The sequence below is a fragment of the Haemaphysalis longicornis genome, unplaced genomic scaffold (genome assembly GCF_048455015.1).
Source record: "Haemaphysalis longicornis isolate Haplotype H1 unplaced genomic scaffold, Haemaphysalis longicornis Haplotype H1 scaffold_10, whole genome shotgun sequence".
NCBI lineage: Eukaryota > Metazoa > Arthropoda > Arachnida > Ixodida > Ixodidae > Haemaphysalis > Haemaphysalis longicornis.
In genome coordinates, this window is record NW_027526204.1 from 115,270,158 (window position 1) to 115,291,681 (window position 21,524).

General features: G+C 46.3%; 1 protein-coding gene across 2 annotated transcripts in view; it reads left to right on the top strand.

Annotated features, from left to right (window-relative positions):
- Positions 1-21,524, top strand: part of LOC144159157 (uncharacterized protein C05D11.1-like) — a 96,838-nt gene that overhangs the window by 26,670 nt on the left and 48,644 nt on the right. For both annotated transcript variants that reach the window (XR_013320254.1, XM_077690474.1), the window contains exons 9-14: positions 977-1,079; positions 2,632-2,706; positions 2,810-2,920; positions 5,353-5,496; positions 15,444-15,620; positions 19,667-19,769. Coding sequence is in view for 1 of the 2 variants with exons in the window: in XM_077690474.1 (XP_077546600.1) it covers positions 977-1,079; positions 2,632-2,706; positions 2,810-2,920; positions 5,353-5,496; positions 15,444-15,620; positions 19,667-19,769 (713 nt within the window). In the remaining variant the exon portion in view is untranslated. The remainder of the gene's footprint in view (positions 1-976; positions 1,080-2,631; positions 2,707-2,809; positions 2,921-5,352; positions 5,497-15,443; positions 15,621-19,666; positions 19,770-21,524) is intronic.

Below are 21,524 nucleotides of genomic sequence, written 5' to 3' on the forward strand. Positions count from 1 at the left end.
CAATCGGAGGGCCGGAGGGCGGAGCTTCTGCTCTCGAGAACGAACGACCCGATCGTTGGCGGCGGAGGCGCCGTGATTTCGTCAGCTCATCGGGCAGCTGGCCGCGACCAAAGTTCTACAGCGATTCCAGGCACTCTGTTTCTATTACTGTTTATTACCATTGGATGCGAAAACGCGCCGGAGGCACGAAAAGCCCACTGAGCTAGCCGCACGGTCGCTGTGCAGGCGGCGGCCACGGCCGCGAAGTGGCCCAGGCCGGCGCAGGTAGCTCGAGTGATAGCTTGTTACCGCTGCACGAAATTGTCCCCAAGTCCCGACCATGGTGGCTTACATGAGAAAGGAGTTAATGATGCGATGGCGGGTTGCATTAAAAATTGTCATCTGCACCGCTTACGAGAGCGGCACTCGAATATCCGCCGCAGTGCTAAGCCGAACAGATCTGTAGGCGGACCTGTAGGCAGGCCGGCCGGCTGCTCTCAGCGCGCGTCTTGCCACCCACCGTCTCGAGCGTCGCGCGTCGTTCTTTAGCCGCGGTAGCATTTTCACTCGCAGCGCCTGCGTCACATCCACGGTCGCTCTTTAATTAAGCGCCTCACGAGATCAGTACGTGGGGGCATTCGCAGAAACTGCCGTCGATGCGGATTCGACAGTGCTACGGCGGCTCTGCTCTGTGATATCCCTCCGACGGTCACGTGGTCAGCTTTGTTCACACAAAATCCACAAAATCCATCGTTTCGCGGCACTCGCTGAAACCGAAACTGCGACTGGCCGCATTGAAAATGCCTCTAATTAAACAACCGTCGCACGCTGAAGCAAATTAGCTTTCTACAGGTTATAAGTAGGTCACTACCTACTTATCGCAACAAAAAAAACGAGATGCAAAATTTTTGTGTCAGTGCCCCTTTAACTCCTTGAACCTATCTATTTTTCAATGGATCTTAGTTACTTCACTGATACTTCGTTGCATCTCTGACAGGCTGATCAAGGCTCTGACGGACATTTCTGCTGGCGCCACTCCGCTGGACATGGACAGGATGGCCATCATGATTCAGAGGCGACGCCTCAACATACTCAAACAGGTGCTTTAAGCATTGCTACTAGTATCTATAGGTGGTATTCATTGGAAAGTTTAGCTGTCAATTTCTTCGCTTGGCAACATTGGAAAGGGCCACGGGCATGGCGCGGCTTGTGCCACTGCACCTGCACACCAAAGAAAAAAAACACCGGTGTGCGTTGTCTGCTCCGTTTCAACCCGATTCTCAATGGTGGTGTCAAAGATGTGTTACTAATCGCACTCACATTGGTCTCGAGGCATTACTTTGCATTCGATGGGGTAAAGTTTGAAACGTCCAACACATCATGTGCTTAGTGCGGACAAGTACACCATATCGCGGAGCCCGACGTAACCAGTAACGGCGCACTCACATGGTTGCCCGCATGCGTTCCTCGCCAGTGAATAGGAGCTATACTTGTGGTGCACCTGCTGTGGGGGCTCAGTGGCTAAGGTGCTGTTCTGCTGAGCCCAAGGCTGCGGGTTCGATTCCCGGCCGTGGTGGTCACTTTTCTGATGGAGGCAAAAAGTGAAGACGCCCGTGTGCCGAGATTTTGACGCACGCTAAAGATGCCCAGGTGGTCGAAAAGAATCCGAAGCCATCCACTATAGTGCACCACATATCCCAGGTGTGGCTTCAATGGATAAACTCGCAAATATTGACAAAAAAAGGCTTACACATAGCATTGCTTCTTGGACCTATGAGGAAGAGTTTAAAGCATGCTGCCTAACGGGGCACAAAAATGCTTAAATTTGTGGTGATCTACCTGTACTAAAAACTTCTAGTGGCAAATATGCACTCAGATGGTAAAGGATTGGCATTTGCAGTAATTAAGTTTCGATTTAAGCCTGGGCTTCCCAAATGCTTGGGACAGGTACTCCTTTAAAGACTCACTGAATACTTGCAAAGCAAGAAGGCAGGGAGAGGTGTACAAATTTTAAATGTTGTTGACACCTGTTACAGTAGCGGACAAGAGTGTGCAGAAACAAGTTTACCTGTGTTGGTTGGTTGCAGTGTCTGGAATACAAATATACTAGTCATAGTGGCAACAGTTGTTTGTAATGTAGAAAATGTCTCAGAACCCTGTGGTTGGGTGTCGCTGCCCCGTACTTTTCTCCACTATCTGTGACATCACAAATAATGGAATGGGATCGGTGCAGCTTGGTTAAGGGCTTTTCTGGGAAAGAATAAACCCATAGAAGCAAGGAACGTCAAATAACACTTCTGGGAACTTTGGCTTAGCATATTTAAAAAAAACAAACCTAAGCTAACAAAGAATATAAAATAGGCTGTTCACTACTGATTCAGTTTTAATTTTGGCTTCGTTCAGGTACGAGCAGTCACAAAATGCTTGAGCTAACACATGGCGGCAAGAATATCCTCACTAACGATTCCACTTGTTGCAAGTGTGAGCAGCGATATTTTTTCATTAAGTTCCGAGATATACTGTTGCACCTAAAGAACTAAATCTCGCGATTTTGGTCATTTACATTTAAAAAAAGACTGCGCTCTTAACTTCAAGGTATGGCTTTTTTGATGAGTCCCTCTAACTTGTGCTGCTGCTTCTTGGCGTGCACAGATCGAGTCCACACCGCACGACACACTCGCAAACTACGTCATCATGGACTTTCTCTATGGCGACACGGTACAGGATGTGAGTTGGTTGCCTGGATAACTGGCTTCCCTGCTGAGAACTACTTTTGCTGTCATTTTGTGAGCAATGTTGTCTCACTTTGGCAACCTGTGTCTGAATGCAGCTGCAAAACAGGGTGAACCAGATAGCGATGCTCATGAGCCTGCTGAAGAAGGACAAGCAGTTTTGGCTCCAGCTGCTGAAGAAGTACATGGTTGACAACAAGGCAGTCTGTGTGAGTGGACGACTTCTTCACGTACTGCCATTGAACTCTGGGGAAGCAAAAGCATAATACTTAATGAGAACTTTGCATAGTTAATCAGATTCCGCAGGCTGTAGTGGAGCTCGTTTTAAACTCATTCATGCATCTGCTTTTAAACAGTGGTCCATTTTTGGAGTGTACAGGGTGTTAATTGGAACACTTCAAAAATGGAGGCCCTGATCTCTTGGGCGAGGATGGCAGCTGTGGCTTGCGGCCTACCGGACTAGGATGGCCACCCGTCGCTCCCAACTCTTTTTCTCCTTTACCCCATCCCTGTTGTTTCAATACACGTTTTCTCTCTCTCTCTCTCTCTGAGCAAACCGCTACTCGGTTCGCGCTCAAACTTCACTCAAAGGCCGCATTTTGTGGTCTATTTTGTTTGACACCGGGAACAATGACGGTGCTTACCTGTTTATTCTGAAAATAAATTAAAACGATTTTCGCCTATGGGATAACGGCAGCTGATTTGGACGTGCAAACCAGTGCAAGCTGATCTTGGATAACCGTGCCACCTCTGGTATGCAGAACGAATTGGACGATGGGGATTGACGGCAGGAAGGAGCCAAATGAGGTAGCAGACGATCAGAAAATCTGTTTCTTCCCTAGTTTACGATGATCACAAATAGTCCCATAACAGTATGTACCAATCGAAATAAAATATCCCCAAAACTAATCGTTGCCAATAAACTTTGGATTGGTTTCCTCACCTGCTTTCACATTTTCTAATCGCCTGCTACCCCATTTGGCTCCTTCCTGCTGTGGAAGAAGCGTGAATCCCCATAGTTCGTTTCTCTCTGCATACCCCAGGTGGCACCGTCGTTCCAAGATCAGCTTACACTGGCTCGCACGTCCAAATTGGCCGCAATTTTCCAATAAGCGAAAACCATTTTTATTTAGTTTCAGAATACACAGGTAAGTACCGTCGTTGTTCCCAGTGTCAAACAAAATAGACCGCAAAATGCGACCTTCGTGTGATGTGTGCACGCAAACTATACAGCGGTTTAAAAAAATAAAATGTTCCAGTTATCGTCGTAACGCCCTGTACTTCATGGTTAATGGGTTTGGAGTGTATTTCATTGCTTCTTATCAACCAATCTGTAAGGCCTGCATTAGCCTGTTGTTACACTGAGTGGGTGCAAACTTTCGTTTAAGAGAGATGTACTGTATCTCCAGGCTGATAACCCCTAGAAGAGAAAAAAAAGTTTATAACAAAGGTGTCTTTTTTCATAGTGCAACTTCTATGTAATGCTTGTTAAGATGGCCACATTATGACAGCCTTTATTGCATCCTCTCCTCTTGCTTTTTTCCTTGTGTGCTTTTTCATGTGTGGCTGACACAGTGACTTAAGATAGGCTTTGCAGTCCTCTGCCTTTCTTTATTGCTATTTCCTCTCCCCGTGTCTATTTAAAAAATTGTCACGCACTTTTTGGGTTTTTTTTGTGCAAGGTAAGTTCCGTAGTGTGGCCTTTGTCACTAAATGAGGCCTAGTGGAGGCTGTGCCCACTAATTGGATATGAATGCCGAGTCAAGAGGTACTGTTAGAAGTTTGCTCGTGTCTTAGGCTCGTGTATTAGGACCTAACGTTGGATAGTTAGGGCTCTGTAGTATCCGGTCAGCCGCGTCAGAAACAGAAACCTTAAATTTAAGATTTATCTTTTTGTACGGCTGGAGTTTTTGTTGTCTTTTCCTACCTTGCATCGAAGGTGATAACAGGCCCTGCCGACAAGTCAGGCATAAAGCCTGGCAGAAGTGCTTTTTGGCCTGGTACCTCCCACAGGCAATTTGTTCAGTGGGCAAATGCTAACACGTGCATTGTAGCTTCATTTCTTGGAATAAAAGGGGTAGTAGATGCAGATGGGTATGCGAAATCAGATTTTGATAACGATGATGGGTGCATTTATTATGCGAACAGTTTAGACACGCACATGCGAGCAACTACAATAAGGGCTAACTTTGAGGTTTTTTAGTTTCACATTTTAGGTATGCACCGAGTGGACTGCACACTTTATAAAAAGGAAAGGACCTGGCTGGTAGAGGAAATACAAATGTCACAGCTTTTGGGCGCTGAAACAATGGAGCCACTTCTCTGCAATGCCCATGTGACTATAAAAAAATAAATCACGTGGGTGTGTGCAGTAAAAAAAGACACTCCAAACTGACTGTTTCTCTTCTAGTTCTGCTTGGGTCACCTCATTTAGTAGAATTTTGGTGGAGGTCGTTTTGCACCCTGCTTGATATAGTCTTGACGACAGCAGGCGGAAGCAAATTGTGAAATGTGAAAGGTAATGCAGTTTGCTAGTTTTGCCTATTCTTGCAAGTATCTTAAGAATATATATATGGGAGGGGGGCTTTGCTGTCACAGACTGCTGGTGTGGCATCTTTATGGTCCTGTTTGTGGCACGCAGATCATTGGGGAGCCCAGCCCAGCTTTGCTGAAGAGGATGGCTGACGCGGAGAACCAGCGGATCCAGCGACAGCGTGAGGTGCTGGGCAAAGAAGGCCTCCGCGGGCGAGCCGAGGCCCTCGAGAAGGCCACGGAGGCTAACGAGGTGGGCCTTCTTTCTTTTTTTTAAAAAAAAGCTTCCCATGTCTCACCATAGCCTCCTTTATACTTTCTGTGCCTGCGATGTGCGCCGCCAGCGACCGTCGGCGGTCCGCTCGCCGACTGCCACCGGCCGCCGAGTGGCGGCGCTAGTCACGTAGGGCTGGCGCCGCGCCGCCGCTGCCCCGCTGCCGCCGCCGATCTCTGTTCCCGCACTAGCCGCTCCGAGCGGGCTGGCGTGCTGCTCCCGCAACGAGTTCTTTTCTTGGAGAATCGCACGTTGCTTCCCCTCCACGTGCAATGTTGAGTACCTGCACCCTTTAGTGCATGGTTCTTTCGTTTCGGACGCCGGAGGGATGTGGAAGCTTCCTGTCATCCCCAGGAAGTCCAGTAGGGATCCCATATCTGTTCGGCACTTTGCGGAGATCACTGCGTTCCAATGACCAGTTAGATGCTCGCTAGGCAGCTGTCAGCGAACACCAGCTGTCGCTCATGTGATGTGCGACAGCTGCTGTTTGCTGACTACCTAGCCACTGTCCGATCAGCCACTCCAGCAATTAACACGGAACCAAGACAGAGGCGGACTGCTGTACCCTTCTGATAAGCTCGTCTATGTCTTGGACATGTCCTGCGCCTGTTCATAGAAACTGCCCTGAAAGAGGAGCCGAAGCTGAAGAAGCCATTGAGGACACTTCAGGAAGCGGCTATACTTGCCATTGTTGATTCTGGCCTCCTCAGCTGCCCCCACAGTGAACAGCTGCACCACAAGGAGCTGGCACAGCTGATCTGCCTGAAATTTATCAGGCCACTACTTGTGAACTATACCTGTGCAGCCACCGACAAAAATGACGTGTATACATTCATTTTCAAAAAAGCCTTTTTGCAGAAAGTATGTAAAGCCTTTAAAAGGCAGCCTTTATTTGTTGTCTCTTGTTCTTGAGAATAAAATGTTTGAGTGCTTTTTGGTTTCCACTGAACGAGTTAATTGCCTGGTCTTTCGCGCTGCTTAGCACGATGTCGCGGGTTCGATTCCCGGCCGCTTTTCCGAAAAGCAAAAAACGCCCGTGTGTACGAGATTTCGGCGCACGTTAAAGATCCCCAGGTGGTCAAAATTAATCCGGAGCCCTCCACTACAGCGCACCTCATCGTGTCTCATTGCCTGCGTTGCGTCGGCGAGTTCAACCCTACAATCAATCAATCAGTTGCCTGGTTTTGTTTTCTGCCTACTGGGTTGCACCCATTTCTACTTAACATGCTTTCCTGCCTGTTTCATTTGTTTCACTTAGCATGCCGCACGCTCGAGAAAAAAAAAAAAAAGACGTGCGTCACGACATCCATCACGGGCTTCTCCAACAAAAAAATGCGATGCTGTTTGTAACAGCACGTTTATATGCACTTAAGCATTTTATTTTCCTTCTTTTATAGTACTTTTTTGGGTCGTGGTAATCGTAAGCCAACTCCGCACAGTGCCCAGCGCAGTCTGTGAAGGCGTCGTGCTGCTACGCATAATGTTGGTGTGTTCATTAAATATTACTCTTACGTTTGGCACCACTTGAACCCTTTGAATAAGGGCTGCACTTCTTCCTGTATTTCCACCAGTATAGATTTTGTTATACAGCACGCAACCTGCAAGCAAGAGAGCTCTATAACGGTGCGTTAACGGGTGCACGCCGGCACTTTTGCGCGCTCGCCATCGGCGCGCCGACGGCTCCGGCGGCTCCGGCACTCTACGTAAGTGGCGCCCCCACCAAAGTGAGCGGCCGCTCTCCGCAACTCGAGCGACGGAGCCCTCCTATTGTTCTCCCGGCGACGTCGCAGGCACAGAAAGTATAAAGGAGGCTATGGTCTCACTCATGAAGTACTTCGCGTCAAAAGTGCACTGGAGTGAAGCCTACTTTCGCTGATGATGCTAATGATCGTGGGTGAAGAAAAAAACGCTTCCCAGTGTCAGAATTGAACTTCGACTTGAGCTGAGGGCTGTTTTGGGTCCATGGTCGGGTCCCAGTCAGGCTGCGCGTGCAACCAACGCTCTTTTGGAGTTTCTTCGGAGCACAGAACTGGACAGAGTTTTGTGATTGAAAATTTTGGCCGCATCAAATGACATCATTTCGTTTTCACATTTTTTTTTCTCTTTTTTTTTCGTTTTGTTTTTCTTCTCTCATCTAGCGTAGCAAGCCAGCCCGACGGCTCGGCTAACATCGCTGGTTTTCATTAAAGTTATTCTCTCTCTATCTTTCGCGTAATGAAACCATGGTCTTTCCAAATGCCCCATTTCGTACTGGCCGATGCAGTTTAGGTATTGAGAGAAGTGCATGGACGTGCAAAATGAGGCAGAAAACTTATACGCCCCTTTGTCTAATGACAACACTGGTTGAACGTGAAGCTTTTTTAATTTGAAATTGAATGGCGAAGGGCATCAAAGCCACTGCGATCAAAAGGCCAAACTTTGTGTGAGTCAAAGTGAAATCTCAATGAGTTAGTCCAAACCGTCCGCGAGTCAGTCCAAACTCAGATGGCAACCGATGAATGCCTAACGAGAAAGCTTTGTGTTTAATGAGTTTGCGCAAATATTCGAGTACTTTGAATTTTCGAACGAATATTACAGTATTCGCATTTGCTTTGACCCTAATTTAAAATCTCCAACATTTCGATGTATTCGGGGTGAACGAATATCAAAACTGTGTTCGAGTACTATGAGAGTTTCAGTTTTGTTTGGCAAGCCGCAGTGCCATTGACATCAGGCCTACATCTTGACTACATGGCAAGCCAAGCCACATTCAGAGCTTTGCTCTTGTGTACTAGAATTGGGAAGTGTGTCGTGCACGGGCGCAAAACGGGTCGCCTCAGCGATGTCGCCCTCCTCTCCTAACCCGCTCCCAACAGCATCCCTCTTACATGCAGTGCCATCTTGTGAAGCGCAGAGCCCTCACCGTTGAGGCGGCCCGCGTCGCATAGTCCGCAGCGGCAAGCCGCGGCGGGTGCATTTCGGCTGCTTCACAACAGTGCACGCAATTGGGAAGCAGCTGAAGTTCTGACGCTTGCCCTTAGACTCTGTGCTTCGGGAGAAATAAAAACCACATAAACATTACAATTACATTACAAGCAAAGGCACAACAAAGCACAAACAAAAATAATCAAAGAAAGGAAGTTCCTTCCTAATGTTATGCTCCTTTTATTTTTCTAGAGAATTTATAAAGTGCCAGTTGTCGTGTCGAGAGAATACATTAAAGCTAGTCGGCTCAGAGACTGCAAAATATTTATTCGATGTTAGGCGAAGCTAGCGCCCTTGCTTGCACCTGGGATGAAGTATAGTAGTAGTAGTTGTAGTAGTAATAATGAACTTTACAAGTAGATGACTTGCATTTCGTCCTTGGTGGTTATGTCCTTAGTTCACGGGATTTCAAGGACCCTGGGCTCAATTTCTTTCTGGGGGTTGGGGAGGAGAGGGGGGGCTCCGCTGTGCATACACGAGACACAACTTATAAAATAACAGTAGCGGCACAAACTGCAAAAAAGCTACAAAGCATTCACCGTTTGCATGCACCATGAGGAAATATACCAGAGTAAATATAATTGAATGACACGCAGAAACAACCATCTGCATGATGCGTTGACATAAGTAAATATATGGGTCAATTTCCTACATTGCTGCAAGTTCTACAAAACACGGTAAATGGAAGCAAGTGTCAATTTTTTTTTTCGGTTACACTTGCGTGCGGTAAGCAATTCTTTTCACGAATATTCGACATCTTTCCCCCTTTTTAGGTGATTTTATAATGCCGCTCGAGAAACTGGGAACGATGCTGAGCGCTGAATGTTATGTTAGTTGCGGTTGGTGTCGAGTAATATCTCTTGATGATTCTCAACACCTTCACCATTATGAGTTGCCTTGACAGTCCGCTCAGTGAACTGGAACTCAAAGTGCAGATCGCAAACAGCACTTGTGTCGTCGAGGTCTCCGTCGGCTCTTTTGATAAGTCGTGACCATGCTTCCTGTCTATCGGCGTCAGCCGGAACTCGAAAGAGGGATCGCGCTTCTTTACACGATGATGGCCGCTGTTACAGTTGGGCACGAAACACATGCAGTCGCACTTGTCCCGCCGTCCCCCTGGTTCTCGTCACCACTGCACCAGCACATGATGAGCACAATATTGGTCGTACGTTCTAAAAATTTTAACCACCCTACGTGCCTACAACGAAACATGCGAGCACCACTGCAACATATTGTTAGGCCGGCTGCCGTAGCTGCTGCAGCCACCGTAGCATCCCTCTTGATGGTGGTGCCCCTACCGGCCCGCCGCCATTTTCATTGTGGCAGTTACCCCTCCGCTCCCATTGGTCGGCGCGCGGACAACTCACTTTCCAATTCTAATACACTATAGCATTGCCGTAGCGATCTTGCGCGCAAACTTTTGTCAAGGTAGTCAATGCTCCCATTGAAAACAATGAAACGGTAACCAAACAATTTGTTTAATTACCATGTGGTACGCGTGCAGTGTGAAGGTGTTGATCACACTCTGCGCTTAAACTTGCAGTGTGCATCAGTTGCTTCAATCATTAAGTGACATGGCCAATGCGTCCACAGGTGTCAACCCGATGTGGAACTTCTTTGTGGAGGTCCTGCCAGGCCCAGAAGCTCAGTGTCTCAGTGACGGGGAGTTTAGTGACACCTGACAACTATTCGAATTCGCTTCGAACTAAAATATATTACTCTTTGCTCAAGCCTAGTTTTCAACCATCGTCATTGTTAGTCAAAGGGGTGCAATAGTTTTCAGTGCTGTCCCACTGGCCTTTTCCAGTGGCCCACTGGCCTTTGTCCAGTGGCCCACTGGCCTTTGTCCAGTGGCCACCCTGTTTTGACAGCCTCATTTCCTTGCAGTGGTGGGGTGAGCTGTTGTAGCCAGGAGATTTGTAGTGCAGTTCGTGCAAGCACATTGGGCAGGCTGTGTGATTGCCGCAGCGTAGGGCTGTCACATTTTTGCTTTTTGCAGCTTAACTAGGGAGGAGCTGCTGCTGCTGCTTTAACCCTGCTTTAAAACCTGCTTTAACCCTGCTGCGTTAACACATGCTTTGTAGCATTGCACGAGCCATCATAGACTTCATTGACTTTAGGTCTTTGTGCGAAGACGAGCTTTTGTGTGAAGAGCGCATCTGAAAGAAGCAGTCCAGACCTTCTAAACTGCTCTGCTGTCTTCTGCTCTCAGGGTCAGCCAAGCATAGCATGAGAATGGCTTGGTGGGCTAGTTGGTGGAGCATCATGATGGGGTTAACAGCGCACAAAGGCGACGACACACAAGGAAGAGAATTCGGGGGACAAAGCGCTAACTACAGCGGATTTTTATCCAGACAAGAAAGACGTATAAACCCAGAAAGATCCAATTAGAAGGCCGATAAAACCTGATATAAACACTTATATCTCCCGCCCTGCCTGCTACACTCATTGCTCTAGATACTGTTTTTTTTTTTTTTTTGAGAGCGGAACCAATGGCATGCTGATGCAGTTTTCATCAAGACGGTCAATTTCGAGCGCCTTGATAACCTCCCGCATATGCTTATCTGTTTCGCTAGAAATCACGGAGCACTCTCCGAACTGTGGAACACAAGTACAATCTTTAACAATGCGAAGCTAGGTGGCCCGAAACAAGTCTTTCCCACGAGGTTCTTGTGCTCCCTTTGCCCATTGTTGAGACATCTACCCGTCTGGCTGATATAAGTTTTTCTGCAATCCAAAGGGAGAAAGTAAACAACGCCTTCACCACATTAAGCAAATTGTTTCCTGTGCTTCTTCGAGCAGCCCACTTTATTTCTGCTCCCACCATTTACCATAGGACAGAGCTTTGAAAGTTTGTTAGGGGCAGAGAAAATTACTTCAACGCCTGACCACATACCAATCTCCTTAAGGTTATGCACAACCTGTGATATAAAGAACCACCACAAACTTTTCCTTCCTTTGCATTATCTCCGGGCAGTTCTTGGCCCGTTTGCCCGTACACATAAGTGCCCCCTTACAATACAATGGCGACCGCCGACTACAGTAAGTCGAAGTCAGCCACGGCAGATAAGTCGGTTGCCAAAAAAATCGACAGAAATGCCAACTTATAAGCGCGCTTGTTTCGGTTTCAGGCAATTGACTTATTTCTAGGAAGAGCTCAAGGAAAAGTTAAAAACTTACTTATTCCCCAATTTATCGTCTTCAGGCAAATGGGCCCTGGTCACCATCCTGGTAATCAGCGCTTTGTCTGGTCTTCTCTTCCTTCTGTGTCATTGTCTTCGTGCGCTGTTAACCCCTTCATGAAGCGTAGCAGATAAGAGCATGAGAATTTTGTTTGGGGAGGCAAGGAGACCTTACCAGTGTGCATACAGTAAAACCTCCTTACAAGACACACTCAGGGACCCAGGAATTCTCTCTCTTGTAGCCAGGGTTTCTTGTAACCAAAAATTCTAAAAACACTGAGAAGTTGGACTAGATCTCTTTGTATGCGTCAGCATTAAATTGTGCTTAAACCTGTCTACAGGAAATTGCTCATGGTGGTTTAGAGAAGTCATTCGGGGTAGTTTAGTGACTGAAGATGGTATTACCTGCCAGGTTTCCCAAATCCTCCTGGAGACTCCTGAATTTTGATGGTCTTGTGCAATTGTACGACCGAAACAAAAATCTCCCGAAAAAGCACTCGTGTTTTGCCAAATCTTTCTCCAACTGAGTCTGTCCACATTGCACCAGAGCTACGAGACAATACAATTCAATTCTACACCAATTGACATTGTTATCAATGATGAGCTTAAAAAGTGTAGTCAGCCATGTGCAGAACTTGAGTGAATCATTACCTTAATTCAAAAGGCATTTCAGCATAGCACAAAAAAATGACCTGCTTTTGAGCATCCATGTCTGACAATCCTTGGTCACGTTCGGTCAAGTGTCCCAGGGGCAAACATTGTTACGCTTGAGGGTATTCCCAGGACTTCTTGAAAATAGGGGTGTCAGCCACTAGCAAGTGACCAGTGGGGTAGGTTGTTAGTAGTTTGGACGACATAGTTCGGCTCCTGATTTTTTGTAACTGAACTAAAAATGCATGCAAAATATTTTATTCTGTTCTTACTGATTCCATCCATACCCTTGGTCAGACCTCTCTAATACCATCCTGGTGAACCTGGCAGGTATGGTATTAGCTTCCTTCCCAACCTCTGGACATTAGGCACTTCACTTTGCAAGCCTTGCTGGTGCTAGCAGTGCTGTGGAAGTGCTCGTAGATATTTGTCACCCTCAACTGCTGACAATTTCTGCCTAGCAGTGTCCTCGTCACCCTCGTCCTCTGGTTCATTATCTAGAGCACCATTTACTTGCACAAGGATGTCATGATGTATGAGCTCTTTGGAGCACATGAGGTCTACATTTTCTAAAACAAACTCCAAGAAATGTTTGGAGCCTCTGAAGCCTCTTATGGAGATCTTGAAGGTGGAAGCGCTCACAAAACAGGGACGAAAGTAGAAAGAACAAAGACGACACGGCGCTCTTTCTACTTTCGTCCCTGTTTTGTGAGCGCTTCCACCTTCAAGATGAACAGCTACCAACTAGCCCAATTGTCCGTTCTACTGCCTCTTATGGAAGCCACGAAGACAAAATGAAAGTTTGATTCATTTGAAAGAGTGCCTTGTTAGAATAACACTGACACCACTTTCAACACAAACTTCACGCAAATAAGTTGTATAATCAGAAAAACAGAAAATAGGTATGCGACACCCTGGCTACTTTTTCGCACTGAACTCATGACATGTAATGGACAGTTTGTTGCGATTAGGTAAGACCGAGAAAATCCAGTGCAAATTAAACAGGGTAAATAGGGATTCGAAGCTTGCGGAGCAAGGTATTGACACTTAAATTTAGTGCGCATTCTTTTTATAGCAGTAGGAATGTGGGGCTAAGAAATGGAATAGTCAAACAAACATGTGAATAGAACTGCTAGTGCATACGGTGTGCACTATGCTGGCCGAAGCTGCACACAGCCATTGTGCGCGCTGGGCTTGTCTGACACGACACTGGCCAACTGGCATGAGCATCGCTGCCACTTATGGGACCCTTCCTGTCGAGTGGTACCCGATATTTGATGCGATTACTATCAACAGTAGCAATAAGCCAGGTACAACTCTGGCCAGAAAAAAAAAGTGTGCAGACAGCGCTCCATCAGCAGTGTCGTTACGCCACCTATGAAGGCGAGCGGTAACCAGGCTATGCAAAGACATGTTTTGGCCATTGGCAGCAGCCTTAGTCAGCTTACTAACTACCATTTTTAGTACATACCCTGGGTACATCATTGTCGACGTCACGAAACACACTATTTACCAGGAGAATTGAAATTTCGACTTAAATTGTTTAATTTCTCGGCGAATAAAGCATCGTTTTCTGTGGGACAAGTGCTGGGGGCACTATAAAACACCGTATCTTTTGAACAAAACAAGCTAGCATTTTGTCTTCATGGCCCCTTTAAAAACAGGCCCAGGCTTCATCTTCAAAGCAGCTTTTCCTCAGGATCTTCTGTAGAGGTTCCTCTTCCACCATGTCTCTTCTCTGGGGACCCAAAAAAGTTGACCTTAGTAGCAGAGTGTCTCCTGCAAGCATGCTTCTCGTATGCAATGTTGCTAGCATGGCAGCCATAGGAACACCAACCGAACCATTTTCAAATGTCTTCTATGACCAAGTCTATCTATATCTATGTATATATGTCTATATATAAGTCCATGACATACGGACTTGCGTATATATGTATATATATATATATATATATATATATATATATATATATATATATATATAGTCAAATCTCTTTACTATGAGCCCCACATCATAAATATCTCAAATTTACGAATATTTTAAGAATCCCTGCCAGATTGCTATATTTTCAATGTAAGAATATTTCAGAACTACGAATTTCAATATAGCGCATATTTCAGAATAACATACGTAATTTATTTTTCCTATTGCGATCGACGAGCATCAGTATTACGAATTCGGCCAAAAGTAACAGCGTCGAAACTCTCACGTGAAACAAACCGCCGTTTCTCTGTGTATTCCCCGAGTGCAGTAGCTATCATCATCACATTACCATCTCGAGTGCCAACAGCTAGCGCCCGCACAAAGCTGTGGTTTAATGTGCAGTAGCCTAGCAGGCCTAGCCACGTTTGCCTCTTTTCTCTCTCATTGTGTTGGATGATGTTGGCTGGTCCGTCGTTATTCACGCTAATCATGTGTGCGGGCAGGTATTTCTTTGTTGTGGGTGATTTTGCTGCAAAGTTCGGGCGAGATCTAAAGATGAATGCAGCTAGCGACAAAGCAAAAAAGAAGCGAGAGCAGGCATCATCTCTAGTAACAATGACGACGTGAAGGGTTACGACTGTGGTTCACACAACACAGATGATGAGATCATGTTGAACATTGATGTTTTAGTGCACATGAACGAATTCCGCACTTTCATTGCTCGCTGCAATGACGTACCCGATGAGGTGTTATGCTAGGTGGAGTATGTAGAGGCATTCCTAATCAGTTGTGCGTGCTGCACATGCGAGAAGAAAATCACTTATTTCTTCAAATAAAGCAGCATTGTAGTGAGCACAGCATTGTTACTTGAGAGTGTGCCGGTCTACACACGCATCTAGTGCTCACGCACGTTATTTTCATCCCTAGGTTTGAGCACTGGCTTATAACCGCCAGTTTTTCATTAAAACGATATTTCAAAATAACAAATGATTTTCGGTGGTCCCGCGTGATTTGTTATATCGAGATTTGACTGTATATATAACCAAGTGACTCACGTAAAGCTGTCTCTTGTAGTGAGGTTTTACTCCAATTTTGTACAACTGAGTATCTGCACTGAGAGAGCTTGGGGGTTCTGGGTAGAGGGGTAGTAAATGTGGTTTCTCAAACCTTGTAATCAAGGTAAGTGTGGAATTCGTCCCCTGCAGAAAGAGCTGCCAAGGGACACGATTCTGGGGGTGCAAGTTCCGCCGTTTTCGAGCATCAGCTTCCACAGCCTGACACGGTCCTGCAACGCCCAGGGTGGCACTGGGATCCTCTCGTTTGGCCTGCAGGGGATACCCTTCCGCTTTGAGCTGGACCACATGAGCAGCAACTTTGTCTCGGTGAGGAGGAAGCTAGTCGGTGTGCTCCTTTTCTCAAGAACTGCTGAATTGTTGCTGAGTGAAATACTGTTTCTGTTCTAGCTAAAAATGAGTGTGTGAGCTTTCAGTAAGGGTGTGCGAATACTCGAATATTCAAATACGAATCAGGTGGTACCTCCGCGAATAATCCGATTCACGAATTGAACATCTACTATTCGATTTATCGAACACAGATGATGACCGATTTTTCGGGTGCCTAATTATTTGGACATGCTTGATTATTCTGACTTTTTTCCGGCATGAGGCCATTGAGCTTTTGGGAAAAACTGCTTTTTCGGGTTGCATGATTTTTCAGACATTTTCATGGCCTTTTGAGGGTCCGAATAATTGGTCGCTCACTCTAGCCGAGTAGATTTCCCTAATGTGCCCGGCTCTGTGAAAGCGAAAGGTGACTGCGCACGCTAATGCACAGCTACTACTCCGTCTACACGGGAAGTTTCATTCAAATTTCACTTTCGACGAGCGCGCCTTGCAGAGGCTGTAAATTTTATCCCACCGCCCAGAGTAATTCGCGATTGCGTCAGTCAGATCCTTCTTTTGTGCCATCGCCGTCGACTCTGGCCGGCTTTTTGAATTCTGCGACTAGATGCTTACATGTTAGGGCAGCTTCTGGCAAAGCAATCGCTGCTGCTTTTGTTGTTTTGACAGCGCCTTCATTAATTTAAAAGTAAAACTGTTTTAGATGTCTTTAAAGGAGCCATGAAGACAAAATACAAGTTGGGTTTATTAGAAAGACTGCTTAGTCCCGATAACAATTATACCAATATCATCGCAATCTTGGAACAAATAACGGAGACATTAAAGAAAACGTGTGAAGCAGTCGCGACCCCCTAGCCAATTTCCCGCAACTTTTCTATGATGGCACGGAACCTTGTTTGTGCGATTGGCGGCCGCCTAACTGACCTGTCGTGACGACACATGACTGGACGTCTGTAATGGGGCCTCTAGTTCCATTTGACCGCATCATTGTAATGGTAATGTGCAGTTAACGCATGTCATGTGTCAGGGCACCCCCCCCCTCCCCCCCCCCCCCCGAGAGGGGATGAATGAAAACCCCGAAAAATAGAAGAAAAGAACAAAGGAACAAGAATTTTGAAGTGCGCGCCAGGAGAGCACCAATCAGCAAGCGCCAGCGCCGACGCACCGAGGAATCATGGGCAAAGGTGGCAGCGCACTGGTCGGCCAATCAGGGAAGGCCACGCATGGAACAAGTGGCGAGATGACCCTATAAGGACATAGGAGAGGCGAAGAGCCAATGAGGGTGCGCCACGGGAGAGCCCAGAGGGTATAAAAGCGGGGCGCACGAAGAGAAGGGGGGAGGCAAGAAACCGAAGAAACCAGGAGGCGGCCGGAGCACGTGCGCTTCAACGAACGAGCCAGGGGGACGCGGCCAGGCCATCGACCACGTCATCCGAGCCTGGGCGGAAGCGGGCCGACTTCGCATCGGCACCGGCATCCTAGGTGCACCACGAACCTGCGTCTTCGTGGCCCCAGCGGCATCGGTCGGGCACCAGCGGCCAGCGTCCACGCTCCGTCGACGTTCGTCTCGACGGCCCCGAAAGGCGACGTTTGTGCCAAGCCTACCTGAGACCTCCAGCGGCAGTGGCTACCAGGGGGTAGCCACAGAGGAAGCGCGCTGCCGAAGGTATGACCGCGCGCATCGAACGCCGGCATCAAGGACATCCAGCGGGAGCGGATACCAAGAAGTAGCCGCAGAGGAAACGTCAGGACGCGCGGAGCCCACGCCGTCCAAGGAGTGACTGCGCGCATTGAACGCCAGCACCAAAGCGAGACGAGGACGGCTACCACCGGGTCGCGGCCACACAACGAATGCGACACGTCAGCGCCGACGACAGCGGGGTAGGCCAGTTCATTACGGACATATTCGTAGGATACAGCTAGGGAGTTGTAGTGAGAAAGAGATGAAGTAGGACTTGACGTAATGAGTGAATTTGGACTGAAGGTGTAGAACTTTATTGTAGTCTTTTGAGTTTTGATTTGAATTGTATATGGAGCTGTTAAGTTAGGGGTTTGTATGGGAGTTGTATTTTGGGATTGTAGAGGTTTGAGTGTTTACCGTTTGTGTGTAGTTTAAATATTGAGTGCTTTGCCTGAGGGTTTTTTATTGTGTGTGCATTAAATGTATGTTATTAAACACGTCAACAGCTTCCCCGTGTCCATAGCTCCGAGCTGGTAAAGACCACCCCACCATCCATTCACGTGACAACGCACTGAAAATGATGTTTTGTTGTTGGCCCGTATGACATCATTCTTGCTCATAACACGTCACTGTGGCGCAAAATTTGAAAGTTTTTAAATACTTCTTGCTTTTTTTTTCGTTAAAAAAATGCATCTTTTGAGGCTGTAATGGAGCTGAGTGAGATACTGAATCTTAGTTCTTTCAAATTAAATGAAGTTGTATTTTCTCTCCTTTAATACAGTTGGTGTATGTTTATTGCATGTTTTTTGTTTTTTTAGACCACAGTAGATAGTGCTGGCTCGTGCAGAGTGACTGTAGTGCAAGCTTTCCTTCTGCGACATATTGTTCACACTTCATGCTCTCCATGCACTTCCGAAGAAGTGCCTCATCGTAGTCCATAATTGCGGCTGTGCTGTGCTTTCGCGTCATTTTGTTCATGCCTGCAAAGCACTCGCTTCGAAGTTACGAGGCACTGTCTAGTCGTTGCCAATGACTGCAGTACAGCAGCCCCAGTGCCAGTCTTTTTTTTTCCGAATGCGTATCATGCTCGATCCTGATTCCTGAAGTATCACCATCTCATAGTGGTTGAGTGACTGGACTGCTGCAAATGGGAGTTGAAAAGTGTATTGATTGAAAAAAAAAAACGTCATGGCTTCTGAACGAGCGAAGTAGTTTCTGTTTTTGCACAAAAACCTATGACAAACCGAGTACAGTAAAATAATATTGATATTTGACTTAATATTTGGCCTTTTTTCCGGGTTCAATTGGATATATGGTTCTTACTTTTCAGTATTCGCACACCCCTAGTCTTTAGGCTATGTTATACATTAGGCTCCGTTAATGTGAAGTCTTCGGGGACCGCAAAAAACTTTGAATTACCGAGCTTCCATTTTAAAAAAAGCATTGTTACTAGCCTGCAACACGTCCCCATAATCTCGACTTTCATCCCCAAGTCGAGTGTATAACACGGGTTGCCATGGTAGTTGATCCCTAAGATTGAAGCCTGAAGTGTTCTTCACACAAACTGCTTGTACAGCGCTGTGTGCAACAGCAATAAAGTTGAGAAATTTAAACGAGAGAGATGGATATGCTGGTGCGAGTCTCAATTTTTCCTGCCGCTTTTTCAACTGTACACTGCCTCATTTGCGATGGTGCTGACATCAAAACAGAACAAGGTGCTGTTTTTGCGCTTGAAAATTTTCAATTTTATCGACAAAGGATGGTCACTTCGATTTGAAATAATTTTGACTTTACCAATGTAATAAGTTTGAGCTTCAAATCATCAGTTTCTTCCTTTGGATTGCATGTGAAATTGCCGGTACCAGCACATCGCTTCCAATTAAATGACAATTCCATTCCAATGAAGAAACTTCGAATTATCAAGAGTTGGCTGTAAATGTAGCACACACCAGAGAGTGTTTCTGGGGCAGAAACAAAATCAGTCACGTTTGTTCTTGGCAGAGGCCATGCCTGAAGCGGTGAAGGGAAGTTTGAGCACTTTCACTGCCTCTCTCCGTCGACATGGTGTTCAGCTCTCGTTCTGTGTAGCATCCAGTTGCATGCTTATGAAAAATGTCAGCGCTTTGTCAGCTGCACTCGATCAATGACTACTCGCAGCTCATGTCTTGCAGTGTTTCGTTTGTTTACAAGCATCGATTGCCAAAAAGGTGGTCCTATGTCCTTGCAGTTTCGTTGCAGGTGCATGTGAAGAGTGCCCAGCATATGAAGGTCTTGACCTTGAACTCTCCTCATGTAGTGCTGATTGGGAAGTTACAAAGATGATCTGAGTACCATTTTCTTTCCACAGCTGACAGTTGTCCTCAACACAAGCGCCATTGGGCGGGAGCTCCGCGCGTGCATTCCGCTTTACCTGGAGCTGCTTTACGTGTCGCCAGTGGTGACTAAGGCAGGTCAGTGGATGCATGCAAAGCATTGTTGTAGGGAATTTGACATCAATTGAGGCTAGGTGAAGATTGGTAGTGGGCACCAGCATCTGGTACCTGTTTATGTTCCTTATTATCTCAGTTAGAGAAGCAGCCTAAAATCAAACACACAACCTTGGTCGTACACTGTGGCGAGTAATCAGCACTCAATTCACCAATTGCGGGCAACTAGATTTTTTTTCAGCCATCGCCAGTGAAGTATTTGCGTTTGTGCCAGAACCAGAAAAGTGTTTACCGGAAAAGTAAATACTTTTTGCAATGCCAGTTGAGCATTAGAGCAGAGTGGTGCAGTGTGTAACCAGACATGAAGCTTTACTTCAACAACGTGCTGTTCTTGGGGGTGAATACATCAAACCAGCAAGTAAATTCGCAAATTGTCAAAAGAACGTACCTGTATAAACCTTTGGCACTCTGCAAATGTGTGTTTAAATTCTAGCTATCCTCCGTCACTCGTGGAGAAAGAGAAATTGCCTTATCATGAGGCCTGTATCAGAGCTGTTCTGTTTTGTGCAGTATACAGATGGCGATCATGCCTGGGCTTAAATGTGGGTATGCGGGTTGCTTCTGCATTTATCTAGGTTAAAGGGGTCTCTTTAGGACTGAAAATTGGCCCCCAAAACATTCACCTTTAAGCTTGGCATATTTTCATTTTTGCAGCTATTTTACACCCACCTACAAATAGAACCCCGCTGTTACACTCCCTAGTGCTGTGTTATTGCAGCTGCTAAGCCGTCGCCGGTTGGTCCCAGCATCGCCTCTATAAGATCCCATGCAATAAAAACACCACTGTTACACCGTAATCGCAGGAAATTTCCCGCATGCTACATCAAAAACTAGCACTCTGATCTGGGCTGACCGACAAGCGCTGATGGCCATGTTGTTTTTTTATGAAGATTGATTGGCCTGGCTTGGCTGTTGGTTAGTCATACGAAATGGTGACGTGTTGCTGCAACAGGGAAAAACTGCAGGGCGCATCTGGGAAGGCTGTACTATAACCTCTTCTATCAACGGTTTTGTCAATAGCGATCATCGTTGCTCTGCTTGAGCTTGCTGTCTTCTGCTGAGTTCTTGCCACCTTGGCTCATTTGTGTTGCAGACTTATCGTGGTTGTGTTCGGGCTGTTGTCAGTGGCTTATCTCCCTTGTGCCAGGCGTATGCAGAAACTAGTCTGCTGTGGAAGCGTGCACTTGTTTTCATCTATGGCTTCAAGAAAATGCACAGACAATGCTGCATGATTGTTTCAAGTGCTAAGCAAGCAATGAGGTTACGTGCAGGTCACCATTGCGGACATTATTTTTTTCAGTTTCCTGGCTGTTGTGTTTCCCGGCTTTTACAATTCTTTTTCCCAGTCCCGTTGAAAACGTATCAGCGGTGTTCTTCTGTGTAGTGTGTGTCCTGCATCAAATTGATTTGGATTTATGCATTTGTGCTAGCTGGCTTTTATATCATGTTAAATTTTTGTTAATTTTGATTGGCTATGATGTGAGAATTACGTATATAAGTGTGTAGCACTATTAAAAAAGCGTTTCAGGCTTTTTTATTTCACAGCCAGCAGCACTGTGCACTGTGCACTGCACCTATTTCAAGAAAAAGAAGACAAAAATTTCCTAACTGTGCTTTAAGGGGGCTCATGGGACTTTGATTAGAAACTTTATTTTTACGGTTATGATGATAAAAATTGGAGGACGTATGTAGTTTTTTATTCTGATTGTAGATATAAAA